The 22,661-nt window shown below is 33.6% G+C and overlaps 1 protein-coding gene across 2 annotated transcripts in view; it reads left to right on the forward strand.

Moving 5' to 3' along the window:
• Nucleotides 1-22,661, forward strand: part of Mdga2 (MAM domain containing glycosylphosphatidylinositol anchor 2) — an 815,899-nt gene that overhangs the window by 466,896 nt on the left and 326,342 nt on the right. For both annotated transcript variants that reach the window (XR_012446173.1, XM_074068038.1), the window contains exon 4: nt 14,741-14,937. Coding sequence is in view for 1 of the 2 variants with exons in the window: in XM_074068038.1 (XP_073924139.1) it covers nt 14,741-14,937 (197 nt within the window). In the remaining variant the exon portion in view is untranslated. The remainder of the gene's footprint in view (nt 1-14,740; nt 14,938-22,661) is intronic.

Consider the following 22,661-nt stretch of genomic DNA (forward strand, 5'->3'; position numbering starts at 1 on the left):
TTGGACAACTATTTTTATAAAAGGGGGGAATTATCTCAATGAAGTATTTTGTGTGAAAAGAACAAAATTAAAAATAAAAAGTTAATACATGATTTATTATAAAACAAAGCAAAAACCCTGATACACAGGCAAACACACACACACATATGTATATCTTCATATACATGAACTTAAAAGAAAACATAGATACTAGGATATAAAAATGGGTTACCTGAGGAGTTAAGATGAGGAAGAGTGGAATAGGAGTCAAGCATTAAGAAGAAATATACTGAAAAAAAAGCATAATAATACACTCTCTTGCATACTCTCTTTTCTCCTCTGTAAGTATATACACGTATACGCTTAATGTTTTCATTTATATATACACACATGTGTATATGCCTATATATGTATATATTTATAAATTCATGTACTTTGTTTTCCTCATTTTCCAGAAGTTTGATAGAAAATGGGTGAGGGGGAAAATGAAAAAAATATCCCAGGATTGTTTTTCTAGGTCATATGAAAGCTTAAAAACACTTCGGCCAGAAAATATGTGGGATAGTATTGCCTATCATTTCATGTATTTTTAAGACCTTGCAGAATGCAGTGGATTCTAATTCCTGTGAGTAGAAAATTTGGACTCACACAAGAATTAGTCTAAATTTTATACATACCCTCACTCTTAAAATGTCTTGCTTTCAAAAATTGGCTGTAGGTATTCATTTTGTCTGTTTTCTTTTAGACAAAATTAATCATTGTTCAAAAGTTACTATGCAGGAGAATGCACAAACATTTCTTACCAGCATTTGTGTGAAATTTCCCGTTGATTTGTTGAAGAAAACCGTGGTTTTGAACTGGTATCTCCAGAAAGTGCTACAAACTATTGCTTTGTTTATAATAAAGTACATTGCTCTTAATTTGTTATGTCTAATAATGATTTAATAGTTTCATTTTTTATAACTTCCAGCTAGCTTAATTTTATTCAGATTTTGGCAATTGACAAACACATACATATACTTTAGCATTATCTATTATTATGTGCATCTACCTACAGTTATAATAGTAATATAAATTCTTGTCCACAACTTATCAAAACAATATACCCTACTACTTTAGTGTCTTCAAGTGTATTGAGAAGCTATTTGCCTTAAGAAAACACATTCACATATTTTCTGAATAGGATTTTTAAGAATTCAGGAACTTCCCACAGAGAAAGATGACATCTAATACAGTATTTAGTGCATCTTTGCCATCTGGGTTTTCAGATTCATTTGGTTTAATTCAAAGATTAAAGACAGAAAAATTGGACCAAATGGTAGAATAAAGCTCTGTGGAAAACATGCTTTTGCTGTGATTATTTTTAGATTAATTGATTGCTTAACTTGTAACTGCACCCCATGACTCAACTTATTAATCATAAGCACATAAATCCATTATACCAGTGCATGCTGGGAAGTGAGTTTACCTTTTCAAGTACCATCGGTAGAAGTATCGTGTAGACTAAACAAATTCGTCCATGATTTAGTGAATCTAACTCTAACAAAGCTGTTTAGTGTGCAATAACAAAATTTGGATTTTTTTAAGGTAAAAAGGAATATCTATGCCTTGATGTAAATGGAGAGAGGTAACCTAGAAGACTGGGAACTAGAATGAACATCTCCTGAAAAATAGGGACACACCACTGAATAAAGAAATCTTAGTTAATGTTGAGTTGAAAAAAATCCATCTAAGAATTGTACCACTAAAATAAACATTATTTATTAACATTATTATTTCAAACATTGACCATTTTTATGAAGCTTCCTATATTTTATTTACTATTTATTTATTCATTCATTCATTCATTCATTTATTATTATGAACTCCTGGATCTTCCCTACTAATTAGATACCTCTCAGTTTAGGGAAAAATAAAACAAGGACAAGACAAACCAGACTTCATTGATCACACGTTTTCTAACTATTCCCATCTTTGTTGTCAGAGCAAGTTTTTTGAAAGCATTATTCCATTAATCTCACCAAGGTTTCACCTGGCTTTCACTCTATGAGCCACAGGAAAAATGACTGCTTCATGTACCATCCCATCACACTACTGGCACAGCTGGCCAAGTTACCAGTGGTAGAACCCTGCTTAGCTTTCACAGGCCCTGGGTTAAATCCTCAGCACCTGAGGGGGAAAAAAGTAGGATGAGACAATGAGAAAATTTAAATTGTGATGCATCACTGCAAAGGTCTGAGGTGATTTGGACAGGGACTTGAGTTGAGAAACGTTCAGATTTTTCCTATAAAGGAAACCAATGTCATTGGATTAGTACTTCTGGTAAGGGGGCTTGATCTTGGTTTAGGTGGCTCTTTCTGACTGAGAACAATTCCATAAGCATAACTCACTTGAAAGCCCATATCTTCCAACACTCCCAAAGATATAGACACAGCAACTGCTATAGTTTTATTCAAGAACCTTGATATTACCAGTTATAAGTTTCTTCATTCTTTATGTATACTTCAGAGATCATAAGATCTGTCTCTGTATTTATTTAATGATTAATATTTACACTGTATGGCCTTGATAATATTATTCTATGTGGAACCATTTTCTGTTACTGATGATATTATAGCTATTCTTATTTCACTTTTAAGATAAATTTGTTGTAATTTATTAGGCTATATGTGTGAAATTCATAGTTCCAGAAATTACATTCACTGACATAGGCAAAATATTCTTCAAAGTAAAGAACACACAATTTTTATTATTTAACAGTGACCAAAATTTTCATATTTATAAAGTGATGTAAATTACTGGATTCATTATTTGATACATGAATATCTGCTTTAAATATACTTAAAGGACATAATATATGATATTCCATAAAGTATATGCCTATTTTCATAGAACCCATATCTTAGCTACGTTTATTTTCCTAAAAGTACAACATAATGTATATAAATAGTTAATAATGCCATAATAAATTGATATAAGGGAAGATTAATCTGTGACAAATATGGATATTGTTAGTTTTTGGCAAGGCTATCCACACATATGATAATAATAAACAAGGGAAATTCATTTTTACTCTTAAGTTCAGCAGCTACCCATTTATAACTGAAGTAATTTTCTTGAACCATTTTTGCTGATTAAATGTGTCAGACACTGACAGATTAAAGTCATTTTAAGAAAAATTTTGAAAATATGATGTGTTACCTTTCTTGACTCTAGAAACAATTAAGTCTCCCAAAAGAATTTATAGCATAAAAAATTAAACTAGGCTTTGATGAAATGCTAAGGGAAATATTCAAAGACAGTTTGAACTTTTCCCACAGTTTTTCTTTGTGTACATATAAGAACTATCTACTTGCCTAGTTTTATTTTACACTTTGTTTTACAAACATTTTTTGAGTTCCTATTGTACCTCAACATGTAGATGCTTATGACATAGCATATAAATCACAACTAATGGTGAGGGTTTTAATATTTCTTGAATACATTTGTAGAGCCAGGTTTTCTGGGAGAAATATCACATTTCCCAACTAGTTGCATCTTTATAGAAACCTTGTCTCTTTTTACTTTATTGAGAAATTGAGTTTCAGAGAGATTAAGTAATTTTCCATCTTATATATAGTAGGATTAGTGTTATAACCATGTTTAAATCTAAAATATTTATGTACATTGTTATTATGCATAATTTTATATATCTATGTTATGTAGGTATTATATAAACCACTAAGTTTACAAATATCCTGTAATTAGTGTGTCAAAAAAAGAAAAATTAGTAAGACAAAAAAATACAACAGGGTTAGATAAAGGTCTTATAGAGATGTACATGAAAGATAAGTAATTCCATCTTGAAAGAATATTAAAGGCTTTCTACAAAGATGACATGTGAGATACATTTTGAATTATGAAGAGAATAAATCAGGTAAAGAAGGAAATGATATGTAGAAAGTTCTGAGATATCAGAGCAAATACCAGATACAACATATCCAGCAATGGGAGAACAGGATTTTGGGTTTTGAGAAGCAAAAATACATTAGGATGCTTCAGAGATAAAAATGAACTAAATCATTAGTAACTCATGAACAGTAAAGGAAATCAATTTCCTTTCATATCAATTTTCAATCATACATATGTAATACATACATAGCCAATATGTATGCATATATTAGACAATATATGCTTTCATTTTAGAAAGATAATGATGGCTTCTTTGTGCATGAGAGTGTTAAAGGTGACAAAATAGTGGCAAGGAGATATTGAAAAAATGACTTTCATAATTGAGATGAGCAGTGCTAGAAAGTTGAAATAAGATTGTGAAAATGATCATGCATGGAAGGCTTTTAGTGAACTGGGCTGAGTGACTGATTAGACAGGGAATAGAGGAAACGTGGGACTTTAGAAGGGTGCCTCAGAATCAGGCTTTAGCAGTTGGGTAGCTGCTTTCACTGAAACACGAATTATAAAATGAGAGCTGCATCTGGCCATTGAGTGAGGTGGAATGAGGGCTGTGAAAGACAGGAGTTGAGGAGTTCAGTGTGTACCATGCTGAATGTCAGCCACCTATGTCTCCTCTAGTCACAATGCATATGACCTGAAAACAATGAGAAATCTGGGCCATAGATAGATTTGGGATTGATCAGTATGCTGTGTGGGGAATGGACCATTCAAGGAGTGTGCGGAATGAAATGAGAGGACCTAGGAAAGATCCCCAGGAAGCACCAAATGCAGCCAAAATTAAAGGAAAGCTTTGAAAAAGACTGAAGAAAAATCAATGGGAAAAGTAGACTCAAAACAAACCAGTTATAAAAGCAATGAAATTTAAAAACACTTCCCCCATCATGGAAAGGTTGAAAAACAGAAAAAAATGATGAAAAGAAGTCCAAGAAAGAATAGATCTAAAATGTGACTTCAAATTTGTCATGAAATAGGTCACAGGGTAATTCTTAATGCATGTCTTCATTAAAGAATTAGATTTTCAAAGAACCCATTATAGATTGTCTGAGGAAACCTATCTCTATGAAGGAATTTTAAAATTCATTTATTTTTAAAAATTTATTTATTAGCAGTAGTGGTGTTTGATCTCAGGGCTTTGCACTTACTAGGGAAGTACTGTACCAGTCAAACCATGCCCCTACCTCTAAAATAGAATTTTGGAGATTCTTCACCTATTAGCCAACTAACTAGCTGACTAACACCGAGAACCCCATTAGTGATAGTAGGTCAACCACTGATAGCTTAAGAATCCTATAATAGTAAGTGGTTAAAACCCTTTTGTATGATGAACCACAAGATATGCCCATGGAAGTTAGGCACTGTGTATCTCATGCTTTTAAGGAATACAGGACAGAGTAGTAATAGTTATAAAAACAATGAAGTCAGTTTTTTGGTCATGCAGTAGACCAAAAAAATGTTGAGGGATGAATGTAATTAATCACCACTTGAGACTGACGTATAAGAATAAGAAGAGTTGTTTAACAAAATATAGAACACTTTTATTTAAAAGTGTTCCAGAGCTTCAGGAAGTTTGCATCCTCACTAAGCCAGGTTCTGAACTCTAGTTGTGGAAAGTGGAATTCAGAGTTGGTGATGGGATATATCAAACTATATGAACTTAAATACCTTGAAACTTCAGATTTTCCTAAGCCTTCCAGGTCTAGATAAGTGGCTGGTCCTTCTTAATTAGAGGATATCATCTTGCTTGAAATGATACAGAAACTACTTCCCTCTGATGCAACACATACCCCCTCAGTACGTATTCTTCACTTCTAGTTCTGATCATTAGATCAATACATAGAGTCAATAAATAACATTACTTTGCAATGGAATTGTTAGGTCTTTAAGAGAAGAAAAAGACTATGCTTCAAGTGGACTGCATACTTGAGCCAATATTGACTGGCAGGTGTGAGGACAGTACATATGGAACTGGATCCTATGATTGCTAGATTACATGGGATGGAGAGTAAGATTGAATGAGATTGGGGATAGAGAATGAGATCAAGTAAGGATGGAGAATAAAAGCTTATTGGTATGGGAACATCTAACCGGATAAAAGTAACATCTTTGGCTCTTGGATGGAAGCTTTGGAAAAGTAGTGGTTCCTGTTAAATGGAGTATAAATGTCAGAATTGCTAACAAAATAGTTATAATAGAGAGCAAAAGAGCCATAGACATGTGTGTGTGACAGTGAATATATCAGATAAAAATCCAGAAATTTCATCAGCTAACTCTATTCTTTGCAAAGAATTTAAAGGACACCACCACATTGACTGAATCAATAGAAATATACTGATAACTGAGATGCATGCTGCATTGTGAAGCTCAGTGGTGACTGTCCTTTGTAGGCAAATGTTAATGCTGTTTTACAGAATTTGACACTGTTCATAATGGAGATGACAGTCTCTCAAGATCATAAAAGCTGTGTGACAGGGCTCAGTTATTACATGCAGAGTGGGAACAATTACTTTAACAAAGCAGCTAGTTTGAATGCATCCAAGACTCTTGATTCAGAGACCTATGGAGATTCTTAATAGAACACATCAGCCCTGGGGAAAAGATAGGAAAATCAACTCAGTGTTGCACAATCTACGTAATTAAAATAAATTAAGTAAGTCAAAGATGCATGATTAAATAGCATAAGTACGGCCATATTATAAAAGTTCATGTCTTTCCAAATTTTTGAATCTGAGCCAATTTTTAGACCTTAAACTCATTGACTTAAGGGCTAGCTGAATCACCAGAAATAACCCTATAACACCACTCATGTATATGTGGCAAGGATTCTCAAAGAGAATCAACCATTTGTTTGAATAACAATATACTAGTGAAAAAAGACTCTTGAAACATTTTGAGGGCTGTCATACTCAGGATCCATTTTTATCTGGACATAAGTGGGTACATTGCCATAGAATTATCTTGTCATAGCATATACCACATCACCTAAAAATGTCAGTGTAATAGAATGATCGAATGGCTTTTTGAAAGGTCAAATGAGTCTTGCAGAAATAATACCCAGTGAGGAGAGGGTGCTGTTCCCCATGGTACAGTTAAATCCTAAGTCAGTGACCATTATTATCTGATGCCTTTTTCTGTAGAATTCTTACATCTAAGAACCAATGAATGACCTCATTTAATTCCATCATACCCAGTGATCCACTCAGGGAATCTGTTTCTCTTCCCGCAACTCTAAACTCTGCCGTTTTGAGGTCCCAGTTCCCAGAAAAGGAAAAACAGTTTTTATTAAGTGACACAGCAAGAGTTCCATTAATCTTTAATCCATGGATATTAGTGACTTAGATTCTTGAATCAGGAAATAGCAGATAAGAAGTGTCCCATTCTGGAAAGAGTAACCAGCCTATTGGATGTACTGGAAGTAGGAACTATTGTTAGAGGGAAGCAATGAAGAACATGTTTGATACCTAGTCACTTTGTTGAGTCATTTTTTGTCTTCTCTTACCCAGTTTTAGAGGTAAAGAAATCAATGCATCAGTCATGGCCTGAGAAAGTCCAGACCTCAAGTTTCTCAGTGATGAAGCTCTGGTAACCCTGCTAGGGAAGCTACCTACACCACAAGATTTACTAATCCAAGATGTGCAGAATCTAGAATGATAATAGTAAAAGGAGATGATAGATATCATTCCACCACAGTTCTTTTTGGAATTTTTCTCAGGAAAGGAAACTAACCAGAACTGTGAATTTTCCCAAACAGAATCATCACACCTAGCAAGTATATCTGAGTAGATGCTGTGGTGCTCAGCCAGTTCCCCTCATCAGGATTGAAGCACTCATATCTCTAGCTCCTGAGAGTATTAGCAACTGATGGCTATCAACAAATTCCCTTTCTAGAAACTGCCTTAAGCCAAACAGAGCAGGCCCATTCCAAGGTCATTTCTCTTAGAGGACAGCAGCACAAGTCGAGTGACTGGTTGATGGGAAAGATATAGGCATATAAAGGCTTAGATCCCTTTCCTGGAGGCAAGACACCTCTGAGGGGATTTCAGAGTGCCAAAATTTCTCCAGAACTACCTAGTCTTTTGTCTCAACTGCAGTATAGTTCAACCTTACCTTTGTCCAGTCCTCTGTCTTTCACTCCCTGACATTTGTGGTCTAGAAGGTACTACTCAATGCACTTACTGCATACACATCTCTTTCTCTGTTCTCAGAAATCTAACCTAAGACATGTGTGTGTGTATGTGTGTATATAATATGTACATTTAAATACATATGCATATATATTTCAGAATATATTATATATATATAAGAATATAATTAGTTGATACATATGTAAGTTTACTTAAACTGTATCTTATTATATGTATATGTGCATACACACACAGCTTTATAAAATCTCTATTATTTGATCTGTCTAAATCTTATTCGAGAAAGTAGCTTCCAGTTCTAAAGAGAAAAAATTCACTTAAGAATTTTATGATAGAAATTATTCTTTTTTTTTTTTGGCAAAATAGAAATTCTTAAACATGAGTAAAAGTGACAGACAACTCAGTCAATATAATGTTCAGAAAGCTGTTGTCACAAAAGTAGATTCTCAGAGGGCCAGTGACCCAAAACTCATCCAGATAAGGGAAGAATGTGTTTAAATGATCTTGCAGGTTTATTCCACTCCTGACTACAATTAGTGACACCACCAACCTAACACAAAAAGAGGTAGTTACACACGGAGAAATGGGTGTTAGAAAATACAATACTATTAACTACTCTGAAAATAAGAAAAGTCATCATTGTTACACCATTAGCCAAATGTTTACCAGTTGATTCTATTGTTTTTCCTGTTTCCTGGCTTCAGAATTTTGTTCTTACAATGTAATGTAGCTCAAATCTTCTAAAAAAAATGACACATAAAAAAATTATATTGTGAACAAGAAAGAAAATGATTTTTTTTTTTACAATTGGCTTACAGTACCTTTTTACAAGTCTCTAAGGCTGAATTCAGTTAATCAATCACCTGCAGAATGTGTTTTATATGTAAAGACCTAATTACTAAATAAGTAAATATTTGGTAACTTTGAAAGACTCATAAACATTTCATTGTAATTATTCTAGAATCTCTAAATATTTCAGTTTATTAAGACCAGATAGCATATATTCCTGAACAGCCAATAGAGTGAATTTAAGCTGAAAATTCCTTAATCGTTACCAAAAAGCAGCAGTTGTTCTGTAAATTTGCACTACTAAAATTAGAGGACTTTGAGGTAACTGTGAAAAGATTCTAATGTTGGAAGAAAAAAAAAAACACCCTCAGAATGTTGCAAAACTAGAAATCAAAGTAAGACTTTCAAGCAATTCACAATAAAAAAAATTTTCTAAAAATCAGGGAAATTTTAGATTCTGTTCTTTCCTTTAATGCTGTTACTTTTTATTGTTTTTACATATCATAAGGAATCTTTTCTAAGGAACAATGTAATTTAAATATACACTGTGACATATGCTCACATATAAATATTGCAGCTTTTTTTCAGGCTTTTACATAACAGTACTTGTCATGTAGAAGTGTTTGACAGCTTCAACAAATGCGCAAGTGATCCACTGGTACCTATTTATAATGAAAGTTTAATGTGTTATGAATTCATGAGGTAAAAGTAAGAAGACAACATGGAATCAGTGAATGTTAGACAAATGAGACTAATAATGAATATTATCAATAGTAAAAACTAGCTTATATTGGGTATTTATGATATGTGAAGAGTTTTATGGGCTCTCTGATTTAATCTTCCAACAGCCTGAATAGCATGGTACCATTTTCTTGATAAGGAATTTAAAGATAATACAATTTAAACTATTTTCTTAATTGTAGAGCTAAAAGGAGTAAAGTTGGGTGAAATGGTAATTATTATTTTTTATTTGTTGTGTTGGGTGTGAGTACATTGTAGCATTTACAAAAGTTCTTACAAAATATCATACTTGAATCCCCTCCTTCACTGCTCTTCCCCACTACCTCCTCCCCTGATTTCTGGAACAGTTTTACCAGGTATCATTTTTGCATTTACATTCATGTGTATACATTGTTTGCATCATATTTATCCTATTACCCCTTTACCCGGCCACCTCCCACATCCCACCAGTGCCAACCATCCTCCTGAAGAATCTATTTTGCCCTCCTGTTCTCCGATTTTGTAGAAGAAAAAAGGTAAAAGACAAAATGAGAAACATGACGTTTTTGCTAGCAATATATGAGGGTTACTTTTCCCCACCATCCTTGCCAACATTTGTTGGTGGTGGTGTTCTTGATGATAACAGGAGTGACATAGAATCTTACTGTAGTTTTTATTTCCTTTATGGCCTGGGATGGTAAGCATTTTTTCATGTGTGTTTTAGCCATTTGGATTTTTTCCTTTGAAAAAGTTCTGTTCAGTTCAGTTACCCATTTCTTTATTGGGTCATTGATTTGGGGGGAGTTTAGTTTTCTGAGCTCACTGTATATTCTGGTTATCAGTCCCTCGTCTTATATATAACTATGAATGATTTCTCCCATTCTGTGGGTGGTCTCTTCATTTTAGAGACTATTTCTTTTGTTATGCAAAAGCTATTTAATTTCATGTACTCCCATTTGTTGATCCTTTCTCTTGGTTGCTGAGCTGCTTGTGTTCTATAGGAAGTCCTTGCCTATACCTATTACTTCCAATGTATTCACTGCTCTTTCCTCTACTAACTTCAAAGCTTCAGGTCTGATATTAAGGTACTTAATCCACTTTGAGTTGATACTTGTGCAGGGTGACAACATAGATCTAGTGTCAGTTTTCTGTAGCAGATTTCCAGTTTTCCCAGCAACATTTGTTGAAGGGGCTGTTTTTTCTCCATTGTATGTTTTTGGCACCTTTGTCAAAAAGTAGGTGAGCTTGGCTGCATGGACTCATATCCAGGTCCTCTATTCTGTTCCACTGGTCTTCATATCTGTTTTTGTGCCAGTACCGTGCTGTTTTGATTGCTATGGTATGTAGTATAGTTTGAGGTACTGTGACACCTCCAGCATTGCTCTTTTTGCTTACTATCGCCTTGGCTATTCATGGTCTTTTGTGTTTCCAAATGAATTTTAGGGTTGATTTTTTATTCTCTGTGATGAATACCATGGGGATTTTGATGGGAATTGCATTGAACATGTAGATTGTTTTTGGCAGTATAGTCATTTTTACTATGTTGATTCTGCCAATCCATGAGCATAGGAGATAATTCCATCTTCTGTAGTCTTCTATTTCTTTCTTCAATGATTTGCACTTTTCTTTGTAGAGGTCATTTTCATCTTTTGTTAAGGTTTTTCCTAGGTATTTGATTTTTTTTTTTTTTTTTTGCCACTCCACCAGCCCTTTTTTTTGTGTGTGTATTAGGTGTTTTTGAGATAGGGTCTTATGAACTATTTGCGAGGCTGGCTTTGAACTGCAATTCTCCTGATCTCTGCCCTCTGAGTAGCTAGGATTAGAGGCAAGAGCCACCAGCGCCCGTTTTAGGTATTTGATCTCTTTTTTTGAAGTGATTATAAATGGAATTGTTTTCCTATATTCTTTCTCCATTTGTTCATTGTTGGTTTATAGAAAGGCTACTGATATTTGTAAGTTGATTTTGTATCTTGCTACTTTGCTGAAGCTGTTTATGGTATCTAGGAGTTTTTTGGTGGAGTTTTGGGTCCTTAGGTATAAGATCATGTCATCTGTGAATAAGAATAGTTTGACTTCTTCTTTACCTATTTGTATTCCTTTTACTTCTTCCTTTCTTATTGCTCTGGCTAGGAATTCCAAGACTATGTTGAACAGGAGTAGGGAGAGTAGGCACTCTCATCTCTTTCCTGACTTTAGAGGAAATTGTTTCAGTTTTTCCTTATTAAGTATAATGTTGACTATACGTTTATCATTTATAGCCTTTATTATGTTGAGGCACATTCCTTCTATTCTTAGTTTCATAGGAGCTTTTATCATGAAATAGTGATAAATTTTATCAAAGGCTTTTTCTGCATCTATTGAAATGATCAAGTGGTTTTTGTCTTTGCTTCTAGTAATGTGTTGTATTAATGTGCTGTATTACATTTAATGATTTGCATATGGTGAACCATCACTGCATCTCTGGGATGAAGTCAACATGGTCATGGTGAATGATCTTTCTGATATGTTGTTGGATTTGATTTGCCATTAGTTTATTGAGATCAATATTCAATAAGGAGATTGACCTATAGTTCTCTTTTTTGGATGTGTGCTTCTCCTGTTTGGGGATGAGTATAATACTGGTTTCCTAGAATGAGTTAGGCAGTGTTCCTTCCCTTTCTACTTGGTGGAAAAGTTTAAGAAGCATTGGTATTAGTTCTTCTTTAAAGTTCTGGTAGAGTTCAGTGAAGAATCCATCAGGTCCTGGACATTTCTTTTTTTAGGGAGACTCTTTATTGCTGAGTCAATTTCATTGCATGTTGCTGATCAGTTTAGGTGATTACTATCTTCTTAGTTCAGTTTTTAATGATCTTATGTCTATATAAATTTGTCCATTTCTTCTAGATTTTCCAATTTATTTGAATATAGGGTCTCAAAGTAGTCCCTGATATTTTATTGATGTTTGTTGTTATCTCCCCTTTTTCCCTTCCAATTTTATTAATTTGGACCTTTTTTCCTCTCCATTTTAGTCAAATTTGCCAGGGGTTTATCAATCTTATTTATTTTTTCAAAGACCCAGCTCTTTGTATGTTGGTTTTTTTTTTTTTTTTGGTTTCTATTTCGTTGATTTTGGCCCTTATTTTTGTTGTTTCTCTCCTGCTTGTTTTAGGTTTAGGTTCTCTTGTTTTTATAGGAGTTTGAGGTGAAGTATTAGGTTGTTTGAAATCTTTCTGTGTTTTTAATATATATGCTCATGGCTTATATAACTTTCCTCTTAAGATTGCCTTTGCTGTATCCCATAGGTTCTGATAGGTTGTATTTTCATCTCCATTACAGTTTTCTTCTATGATCAACTGATCCATTGAGCAATGTGTTGTTCATCCTCCAATTGTTTGAGTATTTTCTGCTGCTGCTTTTGTTGTTCAGTTCTAGTTTCATTGCATTGTGATCAGATCAGTTTTCTTATATTTGTTGAGACTTGCTTTGTGCCCTAAGATATGATCTATTTTGAAGAAAGTTCCATCAACTGCTGTGAAGAATGTATATTGTGCTGTTGCAAAATGGGATACTCAGTAGAAATCTGTCAGTTCCATAAGATCTATGGTGTCATTTAGTTCTAAGATTTCTTTGTTGACTTTTTGTCTGGATGACCTATCTATTGTTGATAGAGGGGTATTAAAGTCTCCCATTACCACTGTGTTGTGGTCTGGATGTGGCTTGAGTCATTTTGTGTAATGTTAGTGAAGTTGGGTCACTAACATTGTGTGCATATATGTTGATAATTATTTTCTCTTGAAATGGTAACTAATGGCAAGTGTTTGTATAATACTTAATAAATTTATACTAAACATATATTAGCACATGGAAATAATGGCTTTGTGGTTGTTCTAAGGCCTATTTATCAATTTCTTTTTCTGTCAAAGAAAACCTGGGTTCTATTATATAAGGGATTTGCAAACTGTGGGCCATTAACCAAATCTGTCAGGGAGTGCATTACCTGCATTTACATTAAAATGTTGCTGGAACTCAGCAATATTCACCCTTCATTCATTTACCTGTCATCTTTGCTTGCTTTCAAACTACAATGTTAGAGATAATTAGTTGAAACAATGACTTTATGACCCAGTATGCCCAAGATATTTACAAAATGGCCTTTCCTAGAAAACGCTAACCTCCATGGTACACAAACTCTTATATACATGTGAAATGGCACATATGTTTACGATATTCAATGGGAGAGATGTCAATATGTTTTATAGTGCCTTCTGTTAGTACATTTTAAATTAGTAAATGTAATCTGGGACATACAGCCTGAGATATTGGTAAAATCAAGCACATTCAATATCATTTTTGTTACTATAAAGTTTATAATAATTGATAAACACAATTCTTTTATTAAAATTTTTTATTGCTGAGTGGCGGTACATTGTAGCATTTACAAAAGTTCTTATGATGTATCAAATATCATACTTAAATTCACCACCTCCACTGCTCTCCTTCATCCCCACTCCCCTGATTCCTGGAACAGTTTCAACAGGTATCATTTTTGCATTTACATACATATAAGCACTATTCTTTTATTTTCAAAAGACAGTTATTAGTAATTTGTAAAAAATAAAGTACGTTAAGCGAAAGAGTCAGTTGACACTGATTTCTCTTTCACTGTTGGTATCTCTGGTTCATTGCTTTGTGCAAACTTTTTTTGAAGTTTCATTGTTGTATTTCATATATATATATATATGAAGTCCATCAACCATATTCCCTTACTTTCATTTCCTTCATTCCCCTTTTCCCCACAAATACCCCCCCTTACAGTCCTGTCTTCCTAAGTCAGTGTTCAAAGTGATTTCTCGATGTATTAAATTTGAGAATTTTGAATTCGTCTCTCTCCCAGGAGCTCTGTTCCATGTGACTATTGTTAGCAATGAGTTTGAAATATGCAAGGTCTTTTGAACAGTCTCAACAAATAGAGGCCAGGAGAAATAGCAATCACATTTCTATACTTCTTTTCATTCAAGAGTTTCTTTGTAAATTAATTGAATAAACTCAATGAAAACATGATCTTACTTAAAAGCAATGCAGTCAATTAGTAATATGCATCTTTGGTTAGGTTATATATGTGCAATATTTTAAAATCCATGTAACTTATAATATTGTCACGTGTTTGTTTTTACTTTTTCTAGATTTGGATGATCCAGTTGTAACTGTTCATCAAAGTATAGGTGAAGCTAAAGAACAATTTTACTATGAGAGAACTGTGTTCCTACGGTGTGTTGCCAATTCAAATCCACCTGTTCGGTACAGCTGGAGACGTGGTCAGGAGGTATTATTACAAGGATCTGATAAAGGAGTTGAAATTTATGAGCCCTTCTTTACCCAGGTGAGAGTTAAAGTAAAGTATTTGCACCTCACTGTACTAGGATACTTTCCTAATTCAAACAGTATGCAATGCTATAGCTATTTGGAAAGAAAGTTTCTCCCAATCTAGCCCTTTGGAAAATTATGTCTGTTCAGTGTGACCAGAAGATTGAGATATGAAAGACAATTTGTTCTATATGTGGTAGTTAAATTTATAATGCTAACATTTGAAAGAATTTTTAGCTTAATTTTACTTAACTTATATTCTTTGTCCATAGATTTACTCTACATTTCACTGTAAAGCACAGTTTTACATTTTACTGATTCAGGTTTTACAGAAAATATTTAAGAGGAGGCATTTTAATTTCTCAATTTTCAATGATGAATAACTTTTAAAGTAATGAAGAAATCTATTTGTAATTTATTTGGCATTGTTTCATGAAATATCTGTCTTTAATTTCTTGTTCATTTTTGCTTTTGAATTAGTTTAGACGTAGAGCCTTAACTGCTCTAAAAATGAAAATATCTAATGAGTTGTTGAAATTTATTCATTAAAAAGAAAAATGGAATTCCTTTTATGTAGAGTGATTATAACATGAGATGATCCTATATGATATTTTTGAGAGTACAGAATTAATTTTTTTTCCTTACCTATCCTCATATCTTCTGTGTGTGTTCTCCCTTTGTCATGTGATGCAAGTCCAACAACATTGCTGTATTTGCCCTAGATCTAAAGTCTGCATATGAGGGAGAACATACGATTTTTGGTCTTCTGAGCTTAGCTAACAGAATTAATGCTTGAAAACCAATTTTTTGAATTTTTTTAGAGATATTTGAGAGCTATTGCAGTAGACTTTTTTTTTTTTGAGATACTGGGGCTTCAACTCAGGGCCTTGAAAACCAATTTTTTGAAATTTTTTAGAGATATTTGAGAGCTATTGCAGTAAACTTTTTTTTTTTTTTTTGAGATACTGGGGCTTCAACTCAGGGCCTCACACTTGTTAGACAGGTGCTCTACCATTTGAGTCACTCCACAAGTGCAGCAGTGAAGATTTTTTGGTGACTAGAAAAATACAGAAACATAAATTAACAAAGGAAAGATTTCAAATTGAAAAATGTTACCTGTACCAATGTTCAAAACAATAATGACCAAGAATAAAATTGATGAAATTGTCCATGCTGCATGTTGCATATAGATTTGACACATCTGCATGTTATAGTGTATTAGTACACTTTAAGTATTATAAATGCTTGGCTTCAAAATTTTAATGATTGATACAGCTTTCTCACCTAAATTTTAATAAAATATTGTGCTGAATTTGTAAATTTCCCAGCATCACATTTTTTTCACCTTTGAAAATATTTTTTATGTAGTAAACTATGTCCTGACTTTCTCAGATGAGATATTAGCTGTGGAAGACTACAGTGAATATCTGGCAACATCTGTGCACATGATATATATTTCTATGTCTTGCCATGTATTGTAAATAAAAACATGTATTCTTTATTTTGTCAAAGGTGTAGAGCTTTGGCAAGTTAAGACTTGCCAAAATAGAAATCTCAGAATGTCACCATAGCACTTGTGTTAGTGGTGAGTCTATTAAAATCTTGTTTCTCCTTGACCCTCTCTTGGCTCAGACCATGGTGATGTCACCGGTTTCCTGCCAGCAGGCAACATTGAATTTTTTCCATATATATATGCCATATATTCTGCACCATGACAATTCATGCTTCAATTTTTACTAAAAAGATTTTTAGTTAAATGTTTCAAAGAAAAATTATCATTCGGATGGTCATCTAATTATTTATAAAATATTTTCCCCTACACTCTTTACAATCATAGGTAGTTCTAAGCATCTTGTCACTAGATGGTCATTTCCTATCTGCAGAGGGCATTCATTATTTTTCTGATAGAGTCTTATATTTCTTGCCTAGGGCTGGCCTTGGACTGCAATCCTCCTACCTCTGCTTCCTGAGTAGCTAAGATTACAGAAATACACCAGCATGCCAGTTTGCTCTTTAAGATAGGGTTTATCTAAATTTTTATGATTGTGCTGGCCTCAATCTAGGATCCTCGTATCCCCACCTCCCAATTAACTGGTATTATAGGTGTGAGTCATCACACCCAGCCTCAATTCTGAGTTCTTGATTACTCAATTGCTGTAAATAATTGCCAAAAACATGCAATTTCAGCTCATATTTAAAAATGTTTCTTCTTTCCCTTGATTTCTTACTTGTGCTGCTTATCTCTCTTTTCAAGTAGCTGTGCATTTGTCATAGATATCACGTTGGAACAAGAAATACTTTAATATTTTTATGTTCTATGTATATCTAATTCGTTAATATTAAATACAATGTGTAGGCCAAATTAATAGAAAAATTCAAACCTCAGTAAATGGCAAATTTGATTCTTATTACCATAAACCATTTTGGCCTTTTTTTTTTTTGATGGGACTGGATTTTGAACTCAGGACGTCACAAACTGGTGCTCTGCCACTTGAACTACACCTCCAGGCCATTTCTCTCTTGTTGTTTTTGGAGATCGGGGCCTTGCGAACTATTTGCCCAGACTAGCCTTGAACCATCTCAGTCTCCTAAGTAGCTAGGATTATAGGCATGAGCCATTGGCATCCGTCCATTTTGGTTTACACATGACATGGTCCTGATAGACACAAATCCAACCACATCACACAATTTCCATTATTTTTTATAGAATATTGCAATAGGTTCCTAAATGATCACCATGCTTTATTGTGGAAAACTCCATAAAACCAGAATGATAATTTAAAATGCACATCAGATCAAGTATTTGGTCCTGCTTTAACCATCCATTGCTTCCCAACGTTTAATGCAAATCCAAGTATCATCTTGTAGCTGGTAACACCATGCTGGATGTTGCCCTCTTCTATAGCATACTCTCTGTTCTAGCTGCCTTTTCCCTAGAGTCAAAGCTTCTCTGCGCATATTTTAGGTATGAGCGTGGTTGGTCCCTTCACATGATGGATTTTTACTTAAATTGCATGGCCGGAGTCTTCTTAACACTGACATCTCATCACCTCAGAAAAGCCTTCTTGTAGAATCCCTTCTCTGCCAGAGTTACTCTTTTCATCATCAACTAAAACTATCAAATCGTTTTATTTGTGTGTTTGAACATGAACTCACTATATAGAGAGGCTTAGTCTGTCCTTTTAATAGCTCAAACAGTGCCCGATTCATAAAAGATTCTCAATAAATTATATCACATGTTGAACCAGTACTCCCATGGAGAAGTATGAATGACTAGCTTTAAAGAGTTAAACTGACTCCAATCTGTTGTTACTCTCAATTCACTCTCTGTATCTGTCCTTCTTCACTCCCAAGAAATGAAATGTGAATGAGACTGATGTTATAAATGAATCCATTATAGTGTACTTAATTTCCAAACTGTTGGTAGTTTTCTAGTTATAATTTTGAATTGATTTCTAGTTAAATTCACTGTGTCAGAGAGCATGTCTTGAATAACTTATGTCTTTAGAAATTGAGGGTTGTACAGAGTGTGGTGGTACACATCTGTAATCACAGAACTTGGGAATTGTTTCTTGCCTTGAGGTCTGCATTATCATTAGTTTACATAAGCATTCATTTTGGTAGTGCTTTTTGGGGAGTAGGATGGGGGATAGGGATGGGGTAAACATGAGCCTCTGCTTTTACTTTCTAACTTCCCATGTCTTTGTATTTACAATATGTCACTCATAACCTCTAAATAGGTCTTGCTGTTTTAAATCTAATGGGATGAGTTATTTAGTGCACCTAATCCAAACACTGATACAGCTGTTTATTTTTCTGTATGATCCATCTGCTTTATTTTACTTCTCTCTTCTTTCCTTCTTCCATTCTTTCCTCTATTTAGCTGAGTTTTACATTATTGCAATACCATTTATTGATAACCTAAACATTAAGCTTGTATACTGGATTGTTATTTTGCCATTTCCTCCATAATAATAGCAGCTTAGAATTAACAATTTTACCTTTCATTTATTCTATTTTGTCTCATATTTTAATTCTATATCTAATTTAATTTTATGAAATAATTATTTCATTCTTTAAAACAATTCTTTCCCTCTTGTATTTACCAATATACTTACTATTTCTATTTCTATTTTTGACATGGTTTGGAGAATGCCTGACAGAAAACAATGTCTTCAGGGCTGGAGATGCAGCTCCGTGGCTGACTGTTTGCCTAGTATCCATAAGGCTCTGGGTTTGATCCCCAGTACCCCCCTCCCGACATACACACACACACACAAAACCACAGAAAAACAAAATATACAAACTTTTGGGAGAGGGGAGGGTGAAGGAAGGAAATTAAGGTGATGGCATATGGTAGATGAACTTTGTATACCTATATGAAACAGAACTAAGAAACCTCTTGCAATTGCTTTAAGTGGGGAGGAGAGAAGGCTGAGGGGGAGAAACAATGGTGACAATGTAGATAATGCACAATATAAGTCTAATCAGAATTGTCTATGAATCTGCCCCCATATAATGAATATATCCTAACTTATTAAAAAAACAATGTAGCTTGGTACTACCTTCAGAACTTGGAAGTACTGTGCATAGGGTTTTCCAACAGTGGAAAGCCACACAATGAATGAACTCAGCTTCTTGTCTTTATTTTTACATGATAAAATATAAATTTTGTATACATACTAATTTGCAAATCTATCATATCTGGTTATTTTCCACTAACCAGTCATGTACTTAATTACAAAGAATTTTAATTATTATTTCTACATACCAAATTTGCTTTAGATTTTAAATTAGTTTATGTTGTATATTTAAAATATTTCCCAAGATTGATTTTTTTTGCCTTCATGTATGACTTTGCTATATGTAATAGGAACTGGTTTTAGTTTCACAGATTATGCTAGTTTTTATGTTCTTACATAGGTTATTCTTCAGTTTCATTGATTTCTTCAATTATTTTTCCTATCAATTGCCAAGAATACTTCAAGATTAAAAATCTTGCCATGTTGGTATTGTTTGTGTTAGATCATGTCTTAGTTTGTTTTCTGCTGCTATGACCACAAACTGGGTAATTAATAAAGAAAAGAAATACATTTCTTATAGTTCTGGAGGCTGGCAAGTCCAATATCAAGGTGCTCACAACCAATGAGGGCCTTCTTGCTGTGTTATAACTTGGTGAGGCAGCTCAAAATAAAGCACACTTTTATAACAAAGCCACTTCTTTGATTAACTTACCTATTCCTGTGATAAAGGATTAATTTATTCATGAGGAAAGAGATTCCTTGACATAATTGCCTCTTAAATATCCCACCTCCCAATATGTCACAGTGGTAATTAAATGTCAACATCAGTTTTGGAGGGCACATTCAAATCATGGCACAATACATCAATAATAATTTAATTTATCTCCAAGTACCCATAGCCTATGACCTCTGTAGTGTTATAATGTAAATGAAATCCAGTTAGGATAACTTAGATCTGCCATGTGCAAGATGTGGCAAATGTTTGCCAAATATATAGAGGTTGCTAGGCAAGCCTTCTCTCTCCTAATTTCATTGATCCATAGGGAAAGTTAAGGTGATTAGCATTCAAAGGAAACCTCATTGTTAAAATAGAAGTATGTAATGCTACTGTAGAAGGAAACCTTACAATGGAAGTAATAGCACCTGCAAGTAATGCAGAAGGAAAACAATGTCTCCAGGGAATTCATGTCTGTGTTGGCTAAAACAATAAAGGCACATGTGGGCCACAGTACAGTGGGAAGCTGGGAAGTCATATTGGGATAATATTTTGTAAGGATTCAGCTGAAACATCACATGACTGTTTATTCTTTTAAAGTTAGAAAATTAAATTTCTTTGGGAGAGATTAGATTCTGAATAATAATGCTATTTGATAGTAATGTCTTATTTTTTAATAAAAATAATTTCCAAGACAATGATATCTTTATCCTGCATGCCCATTCAGACTACACAGCTAATAACAATATCAATTTGAATAGAATATTTACTTCATAATCTTGTTGAGTGACAAAATCTTGTTTATAACTTTTTATAGATGATATTTCCAGAATGAAATTAGTTTGTGTTCCTGAGGGTGATATGAAATCACAGGCACATAATAAGTCTAAGAGGAATAATTATGCTTTTCATACCTCTGCTCACTCAATAATGAAAGACGTAGGCATGCATATATTGTTATCTATTTATAAGCTTGTAATAAATTAGAGCTATAAAAATGAATGTAAACTGGAAGGCTTTATCTTTTACCAATATTTGGGGACAATAGTAAGTAGCTAAAATAAACATTTTTAAAATTTCAGTTTATTTTAAAAGTAACATGAAGTACTGCTTGAGACTAGAGTATCTTGACAGCAATATGTGAACATTGGTAAGTGCCACGGACTAATGTACACTACATGCTCTTTATTTTATTTTAAATAGTTTAAGTTTTAAATATATTTCTTGAAAATTATTTTTAATTGTGGAATTGATGTGTTCTTAAGTTTTACAAATTGAACATTCACTTTCCACCTTTCTACAACTTTTGTAAGGATGTTCATTACATCATTTTGTGTATTATAATTATATCAACTAATTATAAAACTGAACATATTTACATCAGTTACATAATTAGTTATAATTAGGCTAATTAGAGTAATTATACAATTAGATAATAATCAACTCAAAATTCCTTTTAACAAATCATGGAAATTCAAATGCAAAAAGACTCCCAACATTACAGAATATCAAATTTATATGATCATCAAAATAAAATTAATGTTGCCTGATAAAAGCATTATATGTGGTAAAGTCTAAATCATATATGTAGCTACATATATACACATGTGCAATTTGAATGTATAAATATATAAATACATGCATCACACACATAGTGGTACTGAGTTTATTGCACATTATATGTACTTTAAAACTTTTTCTTCACCATTTCCTGGATGTGGTGAATTAAGTGGATGAGGTTCAAATTCTCTCATAATTCTCTCTATAATTATTTATATTCTTTCAACAAACTTTGTATAGACCCCTTCCCCTCTTGACATGGTCTATAATTAATCTCACATAGTAACATAGAAAACTATTTTATGTGGCACCTGCACTTTCACACCTTTTGGTATTTTCATTTTTGACTGTAAGAAGTAATCATCTGAGCTTACACAGAATAGCTCTCCAATCCCGTCATAGGTGAACCATTAGAAAATCATGAATCAAAGGTTTTTCTAGCTCTTTGTGTGTGTCTGTGTGTGTGTGTGTGTGTGTGTGTGTGTGTGTGTTACTAAGGCCTACACCTTCAGCCACTCCACCAGCCCTTTTTTGTGAAGTGTTTTTTCCAGATAGGGTCTTATGAACTATTTGCCAGGATTGGCTTTGAACCATGATCCTTCTGATCTCTGCCTTGTAGGTAGCTAGGAACCCCCCAGGGCCCAGTGGTTTTTCTATGTCTTTTGTCTGTCCTTGGCATATGTCCATTTTGCTGCTCTGTTCAGGGTAAGAATTAACTAGGATATGAACATACCATACTTGTTTGTCTTTGAAGATCTGAAATCATCTCAAAAGGGTGGCATGAATTCTCTTTTTTTACGATTTAAAGTTCCAATGTTACTACCTAATTTATATTCTTTACCTTTGTATAATATGAAACCCAACAGCCCAGGTGACCACAAAAACTCTTTGACTGCATTGATTACAAAAGTGATTCTTGAATTTTAATAGCCAGAGTGCTAT

Source organism: Castor canadensis, chromosome 3 (assembly GCF_047511655.1).
Source record: "Castor canadensis chromosome 3, mCasCan1.hap1v2, whole genome shotgun sequence".
Classification (NCBI taxonomy): domain Eukaryota; kingdom Metazoa; phylum Chordata; class Mammalia; order Rodentia; family Castoridae; genus Castor; species Castor canadensis.